Source organism: Thamnophis elegans, chromosome Z, assembly GCF_009769535.1.
Source record: "Thamnophis elegans isolate rThaEle1 chromosome Z, rThaEle1.pri, whole genome shotgun sequence".
Classification (NCBI taxonomy): Eukaryota; Metazoa; Chordata; class Lepidosauria; order Squamata; family Colubridae; genus Thamnophis; species Thamnophis elegans.
In genome coordinates this window covers 33,223,650-33,242,012 of record NC_045558.1, presented here as the reverse complement: position 1 = coordinate 33,242,012, position 18,363 = coordinate 33,223,650, and the positions used below count along the sequence as shown (strand labels likewise).

Genomic DNA, 18,363 nt, shown 5'->3' with positions numbered 1-18,363 from the left:
AACGGCACATCCCACAAAGCAATTTTGAAGAGTTTTTTAAAAATGTATTTTATTTGGGAGCTTAAATAATATAGTTATTATTAAGTTGTGTAAAGAAAAGAACATACTTATCAAATTACAGGATGAATAAAACTCGTTAGGGTTTATGCACTTTTCAATCATTCAGAGCAAACTGGATGAATCATTGTTACGTGCATTCAGATAACTATCTGTTATTTCATATGGTTGTATTCTCACTTACCTCAAACTGTTGACTGCTATAAACACTAAAGGCAGAATTAAAACATGGTCACTCATTTCTAGCTTAAAGGATTGCTTAATTGAATATAAGTTATTTTACTCTTTTAAAAACACTTTAGGAAAGGATTTAAGTCATATATAAAAGAGTTCTATGTTATCCTGAATAAATATTCTATGAAAACAGGTTTCTCATCATATTATTACTTTATTAATTTATTTAAAAGTAAATAACTGTTCCTACTACTTTGCCTATGTCTTGTGCCCAAAGTTTAATTTTTTTAAACTTGATAATATAAAGTTCCATTTTTATCAAGTCACATAAAGATTAATTCCATAAATAATTTCCAAATACTTTTTCTAAATGGAGATCACATACAAGTTCAAACGGAAAGAATTATAATATTCAGTTTGGTGTAATTTTTTTAAATCAGAGTTGTGAATGACTTGTGACATTCATTTATTTGAAGAATTAATGGAGAGGATTTAAGCCAAGAATCATTACAACTTGCTGCTTTCAATATTACCAAGAGGCTTATTTAATTTGCCATTAAAATTAAACACAGATCCAGCATTATTACAGATGCAAAAGTATTGAAGATGAAGCATATATAAGAATTATAATAAAATAAGTAGTGTATTAATTTGATTCATCTAAATAAGGAAAAGAGGGCAGTTGGACAATTAAAATAATCACTATCATGTTAGAAGACTTAAATAATTTATTAGCTTCTGTAACACTTAGAATGTGTAAATCAAATATCTGCACTATATTGAGGAATTTATTTACAAATTTACATGGCATATTTAGAATAAACAAGGAACATATATTTTAAGATAATTGTCTTCACTAATATTTAGGTTTAATCTGCAAAGGGATTGCATTTACACTTTTTAAAGACTAACCTGCAGGTTTTAGAAATGCTGTAAACAATTGTTCTGCCATCACATCATATGGCTAATAGTATAGAATTTGCATTTCTATTAATGCATTTTGTTTTAATCTTGTTTTTCATATTCCTTATTTCTATAAGTAGAAGTATATATGGGTTTTTAAAGCACATTTAAAGGAATGTAAATTATATAAAAATGTAATTAGTATCAGCACTTGGCTTCCTTTAAAGTCCTTTAAGTTCAAGTTGCCCCTTAAGAAAAGCATTTTACACATTGAAACAGATGAGTCCATAAAAGCATGAATTTATCATTAAAGTTCTCAATCATAAAAACATTGATAAAAATTTATTAAAAGAGCAAACCACTAACGATTTTCAACACTCACATTCATATATAATGCATTTCAAGTTGTGTTATTCCAAATTAACCTCCAAGATTCTACACTTTTAATTATCAATATATTTCCAAGCCTTCATTTGCCCATCTATCTGGATATTTTTTTTGGGGGGGGGGGGACACACAATGCTTTTATTATGTTTTAGTTTCTAGAGAAATAAACAGTGTTAAAGGAGCAAGTAATCAATGAATACACGAAGGGGCAAATCCTTTTAGATTGTTTCAGCTGAGGAAAAGCTTGTGTTTATAAATCTGCTATCTCTTTTGAGCTCCCCAACTGAAGCTTTACTGATACAGTGAAATACAGAGAAATCATTTGGCATTGTAGAGGGCGGACGTTTGTCAAGTCTCGTAAATTTAAGCCTAATGTTTTCCCTAAATGAATCGCGTTAGGTCTTTTGGAGGGTATACAAGAGAGGCTTTTATGGGAGTGGGTGGATTACAGCCCTACCCCGTCTCTGCGTTACCTCTATATATGGGCGAACTGGGACTCCTTCTCTCAGGTGAGGTGCTCCTCCGCCTGCCGCCGTTGGTGTTGGTGGTAGCGGTGCTGCTGGTGCTGTCAGGCGAGCGCTTCTGCCTCACCTTCACCCTGCTCGGTTCTACCGCCCCGCCTGTTCCCGGCGGGGCAACGACAACGGCGGAGGCGCCGGCAGCAGCAGCCGCCAGAGTCAACGGCGAAGTCGAGTTTGGTGGTGGACTGCCGCCGTTGCCCCCGCCTCCTTCCCCTCCGCCTCGCGGCCCTCCTGGGCCGGTATTACTCCCCACGGAGGCTGAGGAGGTCGGCAAGCGAGTCGGGCTCTGCTGGTTTCCCCTCAGGAGCTGGAAAGGGACGGTGGCACGGATCGGTTGGAGCAGCCGGCTAGTCCCAGCGCCGCCACCGGGGGCGCTTCCAACGCCGTTTCCTCCTCCGCCAGACCCATTGCTACCGACCGAAACCCCGGCGTTACCGCTGGTTGGGGACCCGGTGGCGCCGCGGCGCATCCTCTGCGAGGGCTGGTGGTGAGGAGGGGTCTGCGAGGAAGAACTGGACATGGCGGCGCTCCGAAGGCAAAAGAAACAAGGAAGGCTTCTCTCCTGACTCCCTCACGCGCAAACACGCCCCCTGCAATAGTGGACGGGAAGAGGCCGAGAGAGGACGCGTTTATCGCCGGGATGTGGCCATGACTGCCCGCCTCGGCAGCTTAACCCCTCGCGGCTTACATCGTCCATGGACGAGGCGGCCACTACTGGAGATGAGGAGGAGGAGCAGCGGCAAAGTGGGCGGGGAACATAAGACTCGGGCTCCTGCCTGTCTAAAAACGCGAGACCACCACCGCACCTGCGACCCACCAGTTATCCCTTCCCCCCTCACCCCAAGCTCCACCGTCCTCCTTCTAAATACACACCGTAGACTCCACCACCCTGCCTGTGGCGGGCAGGGGGTGCCCAATCTTGCGCCCATTGGGCACACCGCCGCCGTTAATTCGTGCCTGATTGGTCAGAATCTCCGAAAGGCAGTGTATCTAACCAACCACTGCCTTCCACTTTACCTGTAGGTGGAGAAGAGGGAGAGGGTGGTAGCTGAAAGCCGCTTTGTGTACGGACGTGTAGGCAGGGGGGTAGGGCAGTTTTAGTAAAGTTAATATTATAGGGCGCATATGATGAAGGGCTGTCTCTGATAATTATTACTATTTGCTTCCAGGACTGCTTCTTAATGTACTGTATATACCCAAGAGGCTGGAAATTATAAATAAATACTAGCGTCCTAATGTGCTAACATCAGGAAATTAAGAAACCTTCACATTGGACCAATAGCAATCTAAAATCTCTTTAATTCTAAGAAAATACTTTTTCAAAAATAATACTAAAATACCAGAACAGAGCCTACATCTAAAGTAAAAATCTTTCCAGAGAAGAATTTTTTTAAATAAATCATGTTTCTTTAGCCATTCAAATTTTTTGTCTAAACCCTTATTTTGAAAGTATCATAACTGAAAATCAGGGATCTTAATATTTTATATTCGTTTAGTTTTTTGGGAGCTATTTGGCACTAGAATAGCAGATACAAACATTATTTATATTTAAAATATTTAAAATAAACAGATGTAAAATAATAGAAATTATTTGGGTCTGAAGTTGGAATGTAGCACCAGCTCCATAGCAGAGACCATTGATAACACACCTATTATACAGGACTAGGTTTTGTTGTTGTAATATTAATTCATGTTTGTATAATGATTTAATTGCTTATTGTTCCCTATGACTATCATTAAGTGTTGTACCTTATGATTCTTGACGAATTTATCTTTTATATACACTGAAAGCATATGCACCAAATTCCTTATGTGTCCAATCATACTTGGCCAATAAAGAATTATTTTGAGGTTTGAGGTTTATTGGATTTATATGACGCCCTTCTCCCAAGGACTCAGGGCGGCTTACAACATATTACAAAAATTATTTTTAAAAAAATTTCTATTCTAATCTATCCTATCCTAACTAACTTTTTATATTCTTTGTTATGCTCCTTCCCTAGATATTTATTTTTCTTAGCTGTGGCTTCTTTTCACTTGTCAATTTCTATTATTTTTTTCTGACATGCAGTTTGCTTCTGAATAGCGTTCCCTTTGCTGTGCCTCATGATTGTGAAAGAAATAAGAGGAGTAATAAAATGATTTTCAGAGTGAAATGTTGAATTTCAATCTACTTCAATGATGCTTAAGATGCCAATGTGTATTTGATTCATTTCATCTTTCACTATTAAGCTTTTCCATGTTGATATTGTCTACTGTACATTCCATGTTCTTACTGTAATTCTGTCTTTGAAAATTTAGATATCTTTTCCTGCATGGCAATATGTCAATGACTCTAGCTCTTTCTCAGTAAAGTTGAGTGTCATCCAAATTTAGAGGATCATTATCCAGCACTGTATTATCAATCATTGTGTATTGTCTATTCATGTAGTTATCTTGAATAAATACAAGAATGGTTTATCACTACATTCTACCCCACAGTATGAAATTATGATGTCTTTCCTATCATCACTAAAGTAATTTTCCACTTTCAACTTTTTCCTGTATATTTCTTATATGATGTAAACTGTCTAATTATAGAAATTAGGTAGGCAGACAGACACATTCCCAAGGACAAAATATATCTTTTTTTTTTCCAAAATAAAGCAAGTGACTTGGAAGCATATTAGAATCAAGGTCAAAATATTTGGATATACTGGGTGAAGAGGAGATTGAAAATATCTGGAAATTGCTGATCTTCCTGTCTAACTAGAATGCTGCAGAAGATGACAATAGGATGGCTAAATAAGCTAATATCAGAGTTCAAGTACCATACATGGTACTTGTATGGACGCTATATAGGAATACATCTTATGGAACATGGTAATAATGTGTCTCAATTGATTTTCTATCAGTGAGATGGAAAGAGCAACTCACCCTCTTGTAGCACACAAATACTCCCCAGAAATGAAAATGTAGAAGGAAAAATTGTCACTTCCTCATTCTATTAATATTATTGGAGGAAGATTAGCTAGCTAAATTCTATGAAATACAATTTAACTCAAAGTAAATTTACATAGAATCTATAGAATTAAGTGTTAGCATTCTCTTGACATTTGTTCCATTCTGTCTTCATAGATCGAATGATAGAATTCAAATCCTTGTAGGAACCTCTACAGGATTTGTGGTTGTTTAAAAAAAGCTTAAATAGTACCAAAATGGAATACAAAATCAATCATCTGCCTTTTCTGTATCCATAGATGCTAGGGCAAATTACAAGAGAGAGAGATCATTTGTCAATGAAGTCATAAAGAATCCTCATATGCGTACAGGATACATAATATATCCCGAAAAAGGATGGACATGTTCAAAACATTCAGAAGGATTTTCTTTATAACTATAAGGATCTCAAAAATAAGACTTATTTGTTTTTTATATTAATTATGACTAGTCTTTCATATTCAAAATGTAGAACAAAGCTTTTCAACTGGCCCCATCTCTTTAAGATGTTGAAAGATTGACTAGTCACTAGGAAATCTAAGCTACAATGAATTGTGATATGATACTTGTTTTAAGTGTATCCCAGAATTGTATAAGAGGTAATTAATTTGTAAGCACTGAATATTGTAGATTTTGGATTGTGTTTAAATCTATATTAAAAGGATAAAAGTGTGTTTAGCTGAAATCTGAAATCTGAAAGACAAAAATGTAGAAATATGCTCACTTTAAGGATAAATATAGAGATTATTGCAGAGATCAGCATTTTTGCTGAAACCACACAAGTATTATTCCAGCGTACTGTTGAAGGCAAGATTGCTAGCACATATTTGTCCACCACTGTTGCATCAGCTCTCGATTTCCACACTTTCTTTTACATTGTGATAAACAGAATGTCCCTGTGACAGAAATCTATGATAGAGACTCAAAAGGCAATTGTAGTGGAAATTTACTAAGATATTATCAGCATTTTTCTGTTTTCCAGGACAATTAATTTTCACTAAATTTACATTTTAATCATTGCTATTAGGATCTGAGAACATGGTTTCTTGACTGAATTGAAACTGGCTGTACTTATATTAATTTTTTATGTCATAAACTATGTTTTATAAATGGCTGGTTTACAAAAATCAAAACAGCTGGGTTCCCAAAAATGTTAATCATATTAAACCACCAAGACTAGTCTATATACACATCAATAGCAGAGGTGATATCAGATAATAAGCCATAGGCTATGCATTTAAACCACAATGGGTAGTTTACACAAACCATAACAGCTCACTTTATGCAATATTTTTTGTCAAATACTCTTTTTCAAAGGAAACCCCATTATGACTTAGCATGATATATAATAACAGACCTTGACTGAGAATTACAAAGTATGGTATCAGAATCATTTCATAACTACTGTTACTAACAATTAAAAGTTGATCACTAAGAGTCCCCTTATCACAACAATATAATGAAAGGGATGGGATTAAACCTGTACAACTGGTCTGGCCAATTAAAAAAAGACCAATTAAATTTCAGAATCTCTGAAAAAGACAGCATGGCTGAAAGCCACTGTTACATTAATGCTGTGTAGCATATATATGATTTTAATGTATGTAGATATTATATTACACCAATGGCCCCCACATTTTGGAACATTTTGCTAATTAAGGTGAGACCCACCCCCCTCTCTCCTGGCCTCCAGGAAAAGCCTTAAAACCTGGCTCTACCAAGGTGAAGGTGTTGGCTGAAGATGACTAGTGTATAACAGAAAAGCCACTACTACCACCCTGCTCCAAACCCATGGTTTTTTAGCCTGTTTTAATATTTTATAATTTTAATCTGTTTTTTATATATATAATTGTTTTTTCATCCATGTTTTGTTACGCTATAAGTCAGTCAGAGTCGCCTCGAACCAGGAGATGAGCAGCATATAAATTTAATAATAATTTTTACCAAATGTATTATGCTAATAAGATTGGAATCCTGAATTCATCATCATCTATAATTACTCTGAGCAATATTTTTCTTTACCATAAGCAATGTTAAATACTCAACTATGCAACTATTCTATTAGCTCATATTAACATATTAAAATATTCATTTTTGGTATTTATACCATGTAAATTATTTCCTCAATCTTGCTTTAGCTTTTCTTTTGGGTCAATGGCTAAAGATGAGCAACTTGGCTCTATATTTTTTCATATGCTAAAACCCAACAAAGTAGAAACCAAAAGCCACAATATGTTTAAGTGTCCTATCTTTAAAAAAAACTTGTTTTATAAAAAATCATTTTTTAAAATAAACCTATATATTTGATAAAGGACAAATGGTCTGGTGGAAGCCCCTGAGGCAGGTTCTTGCCCAATTATCTGGGAATGGTTTGACTTTGTCGCTCCTGAAGAAGTGGACAGGATCCTAGGGAGTATGTGCGCAAGCACCTATATTTTAGACGTATGTTCCTTCTAGCTTGGGAAAACTTCCCAGGAGGTGACAGACAGGTAAATTCTAGCAGTGATTAGCATTTCCCTACAGGAGAGGATAGTGCCCCAACACTTTAAGGAAGCTGTGGTCCACACGCTTCTTAAGAAGCCATCAATGGATTCCACCCTGTTGGATAATTTCTGACCTGTCCAATCTTTCCTTTTTGGGGAAGGTGATTGAGAGGGTGGTTGCGCGGCAGCTCCAGAGATTTCTGGATGAAAGGAATTATCTAGTGCCCTACCAGTCAGGATTCAGGCCTGTGTATGGGACAGAAACGGCATTGGTCACTCTTTAGGATGATCTCTAGGAGGAGCGGGATGAGGATAGTGCCTCCATCCTTGCTCTACGTGACCTCTCGGTGGCTTTCAAAACAATTGACCATTCTTCAGGAGCCTGGTGATGGGATTTGGAGGCCCTGTGCTATACTGATTCACTTCCTTCCTCTGTGGCCACTCTCCGTCAGTGTTGATAGGAGGGCAGAGATCCAGCCCTTGCCCACTGCTTTGTGGGGTTCTCTCCACTCCTGTTCAACATTTATATAAAGCCATTGGATGAGATCATCCATCACCATGAACTGAGGTATCATAAATACTCAGCTGTATGTCTCAGCCTGTGGTGAGTTAAGTGATACCATGTCCTCCCTCTTGAAGTGCCTCAAGGCTGTTAGGGGCTGGATGGGGAGCAACAGGTTGAAACTGAACCCTGGGAAGACCAAGTGGCTCTGGGTTTGGGATTCTTTGGCCTAGGGAGAACTGCCATTTTTGATCTTTGATGGGGTGGCACTACCCAAAAAAAGACCCTGTGTGTAATCTGGACTCATGTCTTCTCTCACAGAGCAGGTGGCAGTTGTGGCCTTTGCGCAACTACAGTTATGCCCTTTCCTGGACCAATAATCCCTACCCACAGTTACGTATGCCCATGTCACTTCCCGTCTTGACCATTGCAGCTTGCTTTACATGGGGTTGCCCTTGAAGAGCATCCAGAAGCTCCAGTTGTGCAAAAGGCAGCAGCCCGCATGGTTGTGTGCAGACCTTGGTGTGCCCATGTATCACCTCTCCTATGCGAGCTGCATTGATTTCCAATTTGCTTCCAGGTTACAATTAAGGTGCTGGTTGTCACCTTTAAAACCCTTCATGGATTGGGACCAGGTTATCTGAGGGACCATCTCTTGTTGGTCACATCTACCCAACCCACCAGAGCGGGGAGACAAGGAATGTTGCGGGTCCCATCCCCTAGGGAAATACATCTGGTGGAACCCAGAAGAAGGGCCCTTATCCGTGGTGGCTCCCTCTCTCTGGAACATCATTCCCCCAAAGATTAGAATGGCCCACATTCTAGCTCTTTTCTGGAAGGTGCTGAAGACCTGGTTCTGCCTGCAAGCCTGAGGAACACAGATTGGGATGGAGCCAATTAAATGGCTCATGTGTTGTCGCCAGGATGGTGGGTGGAGTTATTTTATTATATTATTTTATTATTTTATTATATGATTATTCTCTTTTATTAGTTTTATTATTTTATATATGAGGTTTTTATATTTCTGTAAGTTGCCTTAAGTAACCATGTGCAAATAGGTGGCAATGTAAATTTCCTAAAATAAATTTCCTAAAAATATAAAAATAAAATATGCTAAATGCCTAGTAGCACAAATGCGCCTAACATGTGCATATAGTTTTAAAAGTGCATGGGCAATTCATTCTACCATTTCATTTTGACATCATTATTTAAACGTTCTTTTATATTTTTTCCCTCAGCCTAAACATTTTAGCTATATTGGAATATAATTTCCATATGATCCAGGCATGATAGAACATAACATGTTGACTCCTGGGGACTGCCAGGGGAAGACAATACACTGTATTTTTCACACTATAAGATGCACTTCCCCTCTCCCCAATACTGGGTGGAAATGTCTCTGTGTCTTATAGAGCGAATATTGTGGCAGTGGGGAGGGGCTGGGTGCAGCAGTGCTGCTGGGGAATGCTGGAGCCTTCGTTGCTTAGCAGCTGATTGGCGATTGAATTTGCCTCCTGGAATATCCCTGATCAGCTCTTCTGGGTGGTGGGGATCGCCGCCTGTAACTGCCTATCGCCATCATCCATTCGCCACTGCCGGTTCACAGCCGGCTATCACCGCCAATTAGTAGTGTGGAGCGGGCAGCGGCGAATGAGCAGCGATTGGCTAGAACAACTGATCAGCAGTATTCCAGGAGGCAAATCCAATAGCCAATCAGCTGCTTGGCAGCAAAGTTTCCAGCATTCCCAGGTGGAGACAGTAGCTCAGCTCAGTTAACTGGTGGTGGGCACAATGGAGCAGAACCCTGATGAGCCATGTGCTGGGGCTGCAATAATGTGCTGAAGCTGACTAGGCTGTTTGCTGTTTGCTGAAAGGATGCTAGCCAGATGAATATCAGATGAAAGTAGAGGCAGATTTTTTTTCTTGTTTTCTTCCTCCAAAGCTAATGTATTTTATAGTCCAGAATGAAAAATACAGTAAACTGACTAAGAGGGGAAATGATTCATAATATAGAGAAAAGAGACATCATAATATTTGAAACATGAGACTGATTTTGCAACAGTATGTAGCACAGATGACAAAGTATATAGATGAAAGAGAGGAACTAATGGATTAGTTTTCTTTGGTAAAATTAGGTAACTATTTTCATTTGTGAAATCTTAAAATCCTTGCCTGTTCCCTGCTAATCTTTTCCAAAAGTCACTGTTATCTATTCTGACCTTCTGTCTTCAAAATCATGCCAAAGGTAGGTATAATGCTATCAATGTAACTTGATACCATTATCAGGGTATTAGGTATTAGACAATTAGAGTCACAGACAAATCTGAACAGTAGCTTCAAATAGAAACAGCCAGTTAATTATGGTAAGTATCATGGCATACCACTGTAGATTCCATATGTTTCATTTATTCTACTGCAATCAGACAAAAGCTGATCTAATTCTACCTCCCAGTTCACAAAGACCAGTCAGATACCTTTGAAGAGCTTCATCAGTAGTTATTACCCCACCTAGGTAGGGGTGTCAAACTCGTGGCCTGTGGGCCGGATGCGTCACACGCTGTCCATGACCATGCCTGGTTTAGTGAAGAGGAAAAAGTCATGATATGTCACATGACAACACAGCAACGCTGTGAGTTTGACACCCCTGCTCCTATTTATGATCCTGGAGACAAATTATAATTGCCAGAGATGTTCATAACCTTTAATAATTTGCCTAATGCCTTTTGAAACCCATCTAATCCATAAGCCATCATTGTATCTGATAGTAATAAAAAGAAATCAAGTACAAAACAATGTTCTAGTGAAGGTCAGTCAGAAATTTCACAAGGTTGATGGATTTTGCAAAGATATTTCATAAGAATGTCAAAGATTTGCTATATCTTGGTGTTATTGTGTTGCCTCTATTATGAACTGATGGTGGTGTGAAGAATGTACTTTGCCTATTTTGAATCCTCTGCTTACCAATTTAATTGAATGACTTTAACTTCTATTATTACAAGGGATATAAATATCTTCCAATCTTGTCTATGATATTACGTAATATATAACCATCTATACCATATTTTTCAAAGTATAAGACTCACCTTTTTCCCCCCAAAAAGGATGAAAATCTGGGTATGTCTTATACACTGAATACAGCATCCTTGGCCTCCCGCAACTCCGCCCCCTTCATAAAAATGGACGTGCAGAGGGTTTGAGGGGCCTGCAAAGTGCTCCTGAGGGCTGGGGAGGGCAAAAATGAGCAAAAAACGGGGCACTTTACAAGCCTCCTAAAAGCTATGCATGCCCTTTTGGCAAGAAACGGGCCAGTTTTTGCGAAAAACAGGCCATTTTTTTGCTTGTTTTTGTGAAAAACGTGCCATTTTTTGCTTGTTTTTACCTCCCCCCCCCCCACAGGAGCACTTTGTTCTCAGGAGCACTCTACAAGCCTCCTAAATGCTATATATGCCTTTTTGGGGGCAAAAAACAGGTCCATTTTTGTGAAAAACAGGCCGGTTTTTGCTGATTTTTCCCACAGGAGCACTTTGCAGGCCTCTCAAACGCTGCATGCCCCATTTTTCACAAAAAATGAGGCGTGCAGAGCGTTTGGGAGGTCTGCAGAGTGCAAAAACTTTTTAAAAAGATTTACCTCTTCAAAATCTTGATGGATCTTATACTCCAAAAAATACGGTATATTATATTTCTATCATAATTATATTTCTATCATAACCATTTAAGTGATGAGCTACAGTGGCTCAGTGGTTAGTATGTAGTATTGCAGACTGCTTCTACTGACTGATGGCTGCCAGCAGTTCACCAGTTTGATTCTCACCAGTTCAATATTGATTCCATCCTTCTGAGGTCGGTAAAATGAGGACCCAGATTATTGGGGGCAATATGCTGACTCTGTAAACCACTTAGAGAGGGCTGTAAAATAAATAGCTAAAATCCCCAAATATTTTAGCTTTTTCTCATACAGATCTGTTGGGAAAAAATAATCCAGACCAACATGTGATTTTACTGTCTTCTTGACTGAGAGTAGCTGTTTCCATAAGAAAAAAAAACATTATCCCTTCTACCTAAGGTTCTTGTTTGGCTCCATGAATAGCAAGTTTCTGTTGTTTACTAATATTTTTAAATACCATGGGGCAGAATTAAGAATACATGGAACCAAAACTGGGGAAAAATATATGTAAGCAAAAAATATGAAAAGCTATTTATGAGCATTGAAAACAGAGCAAAACTCTAACCATGTATTTTGTCATTAAACCACCCACTTCCTTTTCACAACCACACTATACACTTACACATACAGAAATAATTCTAAAGGGTATTTTAGGATTTTTTTTTCTAGTTTCTGTCCTAGTGGCATTCAATTTTGTTTTATTTTGTAATAACTGCAGATTTTTTTAAATTGTTTAATATTCAAACAGTATGCTTGGGCATACCTGGGGCATTTTTAAATATTTTCATGAAAGGAGTGGTTTTCAATTATCAATTTGTGAAACTTTTTGCAAAGGAAACAGTTTGTATACTCTGTTACAATGCCAAATAAACATGAAAAATAAATAATTATGCTTTCATCATTTCTTCCTTTAAATCTTTCAGGAAATATTAAATTAGAAGAAGAGCAAATTTCAACCTATCCCCTTCTTTTTTGCACACTCTGAAGTATTGCACTGCATACTCTAAATTCAGATAAACTCAGATTTGCTTTAATTTCTACAAAGGAGCACAATATTTGAACAGGAAGTACCTACCAATATAGTGTGTATTTTTTATGCACATACTAATTACCCCAAACAAATGCAAGCAACCATGAACATGAACACATCTGTCAGGATGGTTTCAGCTACTTCTTCTTTTGAGTGGGTGGTGGCTTTGCCACTTGATTTAAGAGAGTATCAAAACTATCCAACGAACAAAATACATCTGGTAAGTAACATTTTGGCAACAGTGCAAAAATTAAAGTCAGATTCTTCTCCATTTTTTAAACTCACACTCAATTTTTATATTTGACATTTATTTTTAAATGTTTGTTATGCTAAAAAAAGCATTGTTGCAAATTTCACTGTGTCTTTATGGCATAGTGTATACGTTCTCATCAGAAAGAGTTTGATGTAGTGATTAAGGCAATAGGCTAGAAACCTGATCATGAGTTCTAGTTCTGCCTTGGGCATAAAGGCAGCTGCATGACCTTGGGCCAAGCCCTAGTAAGGATGCAAGGACAAACTACTTCTCAGAAACCTTGCAGAGAATACTGCAGGGACTTATCTAGATAATCACAGAGAGCACAACTGAATGGAAAATAGAACACATGTTCTCATATCTGCAACTATAAGGAATAGAGGTATAAGGATTCAAATTAGAAAATATTGACAACGTTCTAATACAGAAACAAATGCTCTCAAATAATTATTCAAAGAATGATTCCACTAAATCAAATCATATTTAGTTTCATTTGAAATGAAATGGTAAAATTAATTGAAACAACATGATCAACTACTGAAAGAATTGGGTTTTTGGATACCTTCTGCTATAATAAAACACAGGTAAAGTCTTTTCAAGTCTGAATCTTGGTGACATGTAATTTTCAAGGCAACAATATAGGAAAGATTTTGTTTCCCAATTCTTCAATTTAGCCTGGAATGTTTAGATTTTCTAGTGATCTTCCATCCAAGTACAACCAAGAATAACTTTAACTTTCAAAATCAGAAATGAAATAAAAAAAAGAATTCTATAAAAAGCTTAATAGATGGTAAAGCATTTGAGATACTTGGTATAGTTTCTAAAAGAAAATAGAAGTAGTAAGAGGATTAGTTTGTTACTTCTCAGAAACACTTTTCTTTGGTATCTCATTGAAAAAGTTAGCCAGTGTTAACAAATAAAATGTAAATCTCTTCGTAAGATAAAAAGGTCGTACCTTCAAGGCATATTCCATTAATCTAGATGTCTGAGGGTGTTTTTCTCTAAATCTGGTGGAGAGAAGTATAAATATATTGAGAAGACGAAGTAGTAAACCAGGTGAAGAAATTTTTTATCTTTTGCAGCAGTGTCCAACATATCAGAGATCTGTGAAGACATTTTTGCCTCCTTTCAGATTTTTAAATGCTTGCATATCTTAACTGCTGGAGACATGCAAGCACTGCTGAATTGGTTTCATATGAGTCCTCTTATTATATAAAGGAGTTAGAGTGAACAAATAATATCAGTTAAATGCTTTTTTATTTATATAATAAAGTAGCCATATATTATTTAGCCAATTTAAAATATATAATTCAGCAATTGACTGCACTTCCCCAACTGCAATAACTATGGCCAAATGTTTTCTGTACTGGAATTGGTGGATGCTCTGTACAAATTTTGGCCCAGTCTTCTAAGACAAATTCCCAACAGTGTGAATTAGAATTATTTTTCCATCATGAGCTGCTTGTTTCAGATCCTACCATAACATTTGTGTGGCCTTTAGGTCTAGACTTTGACTTGGCGATTTCAAAGAACTGAATTTGTTTTTTTCTCATCCATTCTTTCATGTACTTGTTTATTTGTTTGCAAACATTGCATTGGTAAACAATCTACTTGTGCTTCAGTCTTAGGTGATAAACCCTATAGATTTATTTTTTTCTGTAGAAATTGGTACAAAACAGAATTCATGAGTACTTCAATTGAATTAACAAAACATCCACAGTTCATGACAGTACCATTTCCAAGCTTGTCAGTTGGTATACATTCTAATTGTAGAATGCAGTGTTTGATTTCTGCCAAATGTAATCATACCCATGTAGCCTGAAAACTTTGATTCATCTCTTCATAGAACAATGCTTCAAAAGTGTGGAGCCATAATCCAGAATTCAATCATTCAACCTTTTCCTCCTGCCTTTCCAATTTTTTCCTTCTGCATGATAGTCCAAAGTCTATGAATGTTAACAATCAAAAGCATTATTAAAAAAACCCCTTCATTTAAAAATAAACCCATAAAAACCTTAATGGCATCATAGAGGATTAAAAGAAAAATACATTCAACACATGCCTTCCTTAAGGACCAGATATCTTAACTGTTCTTCCTCAAACCCTGGAGGAAAGAGTTTGTCTGGATCTCTGTAGGAAAGAGTTTCCACAGCATGAGGTGGCAATTGAAAGGGTCTGTTTCACAGGTCCCATCAAATGCATTCTTGGATAGATAGAACACTTGGTGGAGGGTTGAATCTGTTGAATTTGATCAAGCAGGCAAATGGATACAGGAGGTAGTCCTTAAGATAACCACGCCTGGAGCCAGATAGAATATCAAATGTTTCAATCAGCAGCTTGAATTGCATCCGGAAATCAATTTCAGTTAACACAGCTCTTAAAACTGTGCAGTAGGGAGAACAATAGTGAAACAGCAAACTGAAACAGGAGTTCATATTGCAGTAATACAAATACTTAGCATTTTGCCTGGTAGCAGTTCATATATTTAGGTAACATTTCTCTCTAACCTGGGAACTGTTAGTTCCACTTTATCAGGTACAGCCTTTGTATTCTCTCCTTTCCTATTTTCTCCTTCCCTTCTCTCTCTTATTAAATTATTACTTTCTTCCTGGAATTATTAAATTATTCTGCTCCTCCCTCTTTCTGACTATGTGAGAGCTAATTCTATTTAAAACAAAAAACCAATCTGACATCAGATCTGTCTATTACCAAAACAAAAGAGACAGATGAAAACCCGAGAGTTGTTATGGAATTGGACAGCAATATATAAATATACCCTTGTTTAAAAGAGAAGCCCAACTGCATCAATTGCATAGAAAAAGCCGCAATATAATTTTGAACCTTCATTTCATTCTAATAGGGCTGATACATAGCAATGGCTTCATAGTTTTCAACAATATGTTTATTTATCTGATTCTTTTACCCTTGGAAATATATTATTGCATCTTTTTATTTTTATATTATTAGCTGGCAGAAGCCTGACAGGTTATGAGTCCTTCTCCTTCTATTTCTTCTTCATTTAGAGCAGACATGATCTCCTTTTGTTGCAAGCTTTCCATTTCTCATTTCCCTTGTCCAAAGACACAGGGGGAGGGTGGAATTTCCATTTGTTACAAATCTTCATCTAGTATGTCTCACATTCTACAACTCTTCCTTTCACCTTTAGGTTTTCTGCTTGTTAGTTTTACTCTTTTTCCTAGCAAGTCTGCTCTATCCCTGAGACAGAACTGCTGGCAGATGCAGAAACCTGACTGCATGGCCAGTCATGCATTCTAGTCTTTTGAAGTTCTTGCAGATGAACTGTTATAATATTTATAATGCATGCAACCATCTGTTATCTCTCAAGAATCTTTGGAAGTCCTTTCAATAAGTGCTAAGAATCCAAAGTACATTTCATCTTTGATTCATCCTTCCCATCATAATGCAGAGATTACAGAAGGGATAGGAGATGGTCCTGGTTCAGGAGGGCAAGGTGGGAAACTCCATGCATTTTCTATGTAGTTGGAATTTGTAGGTGAAAGGGCTACAGGATTAATCTCTATAGTTACAAGGAAGGGCATCCAATTTCTTATAATACCATTTGAGAGGAGGGACCTGGTAGTGATGGAGAGGGAAGGAGCTTCCTGATGCCCTCCAGCAAACCTTATAAGAATGCTCTGTCATGTGAAAGTATTAATCTGGCAGAGAACTGAGATAGCATTTAAAAATAAATGAAAGAGGAAAATACAAGGTAAATTTGCAACCAATAATTAAAAAACCCCAACTAATGCTAAAATAATGCTATAAAGTTTGATTTAATAGACTTTTGGAAGCAGAGGGGAGATTGTGTCTGTTAAGTCTATGTATTGAAAGGTAAGTTTTTGGTGTTTTCTTCCTGTTCTTGGAAGCTGACTATATTCTTAACTACTTACAAATGAATGAATCTTGAAAGGATTTATTTTTGGCATCAGCCATTTTTTTCCCAACAGTGATGTCATCACCGGAATGTTGGTTGAAGCACAAACAAAGATTGGGAAAGAGAATTGCCACTGCTGCCATTGGCCCAGCGTATTTCACTGTTCTTCACTAGTATTGTTCCATAAGCTCTCCGAATAAAATCATTTCTGTTTTTCAGCAACCACTCACATACAGAGTATTCCATACCTATGATATTTCTATTCTTTTATTTTATATTTGTATATCAACACATACTCAACTTAGGAGAGCATGTCTCTCTTTACAAGTGAACACTAGACATGTACTGTACTACATTATGTCTCTTATGTTCCTCATTTGTTTTTTATTAATCAAGATACAAGGCAAATGAGATGTAAGACATCCCAAAATAAACTTCTAATCTAAATAAGAGGTTAACAAGTAATGTTCGGTTCTTTCAGACCCAGGTTACACACTTATATCACCAATAGTGTCAATCTAGCTAAATGCAGTCACAGAGGTCTCAAATGTCAATCCTGATATCAATTGGTAAGGTTAGCCTCTAGTTCTGTTCAGGAGCTTTAATTTCTGTATAGCAATCATATTCTTCAAGAATTGATGATGGTAGGGGGGCACAATTTCCAGGTTGAAATGATATAGGGGTTTATTTAAATTTTTTTTATAATCTGGCTGTAATGTCTAGTGTTGTATAACTATCCCTCGATTTACAACCTTTCGTTTATTGACTGCTCATAGTTACAATGGCATTGAAATGACTTAAGACTGTTGTTCACACTTACAACTGATGTTCATTCCCATAGTCCTGTGATCCAAATTCAGATGCTTGATAACTGGCTCATTTTTATGACTGTTGCAGTGTACTGGAGTCATGTGATCACCTTTTGCAACCTTCTGACAAGCAGTCTTTGGGGGAAGCTAGAATCACTTAACAACCGTGTTGTTAACTTAACTGCAATGATTCACTTAACAACTGTAGTAAGAAAGTTCTTAGAATGGGGCCAAATTCATTTAACAACTGCCTCACTTAGCAGTAGAAGTTTTGGCTTCAGTTGTGGTCATAAATGGGGGCACTATCTATATAGCAATGACAAGCTAGAGTCTATTCTTGGTTAACATTAACTTACTATTACAATGCTTACTTTTAGGAGGATTAAACACAATAGTTCAGATTTGAGTCTTACATGATTTTGTCTGACAAAATTCCCTTACATATATTCTTCCTATTAAAAATCTAGCTTTTCCCAATACGTATTATCTATATCTGTCCTCTAATTGCACTGAAAATATGAACTTTAAAATCTATCAATATTATTAATTAATCAAATAAACTAATTTCTATAATTGCTCATCTGAGTTCATGATTTTGGTGGCTCACTATATACAAAACTATAAAAATAAAATGAGAAATAAAACATGCAGCAGCTAGAGCATCATAAAAAGCCTACAACACAGCCCATAAAACAGGTTCCACGAT

The 18,363-nt window shown here is 37.1% G+C and overlaps 1 protein-coding gene across 1 annotated transcript in view; it reads right to left on the bottom strand.

Moving 5' to 3' along the window:
* GLCCI1 (glucocorticoid induced 1) overlaps nucleotides 1-2,907 on the bottom strand; it is a 58,975-nt gene extending 56,068 nt beyond the window's left edge. Inside the window, exon 1 of the mRNA XM_032235797.1 lies at nucleotides 1,995-2,907. Coding sequence (XP_032091688.1) covers nucleotides 1,995-2,562 — 568 coding nt within the window. The 5' untranslated portion in view covers nucleotides 2,563-2,907. The remainder of the gene's footprint in view (nucleotides 1-1,994) is intronic.
* Nucleotides 2,908-18,363: the final 15,456 nt, after the last annotated feature.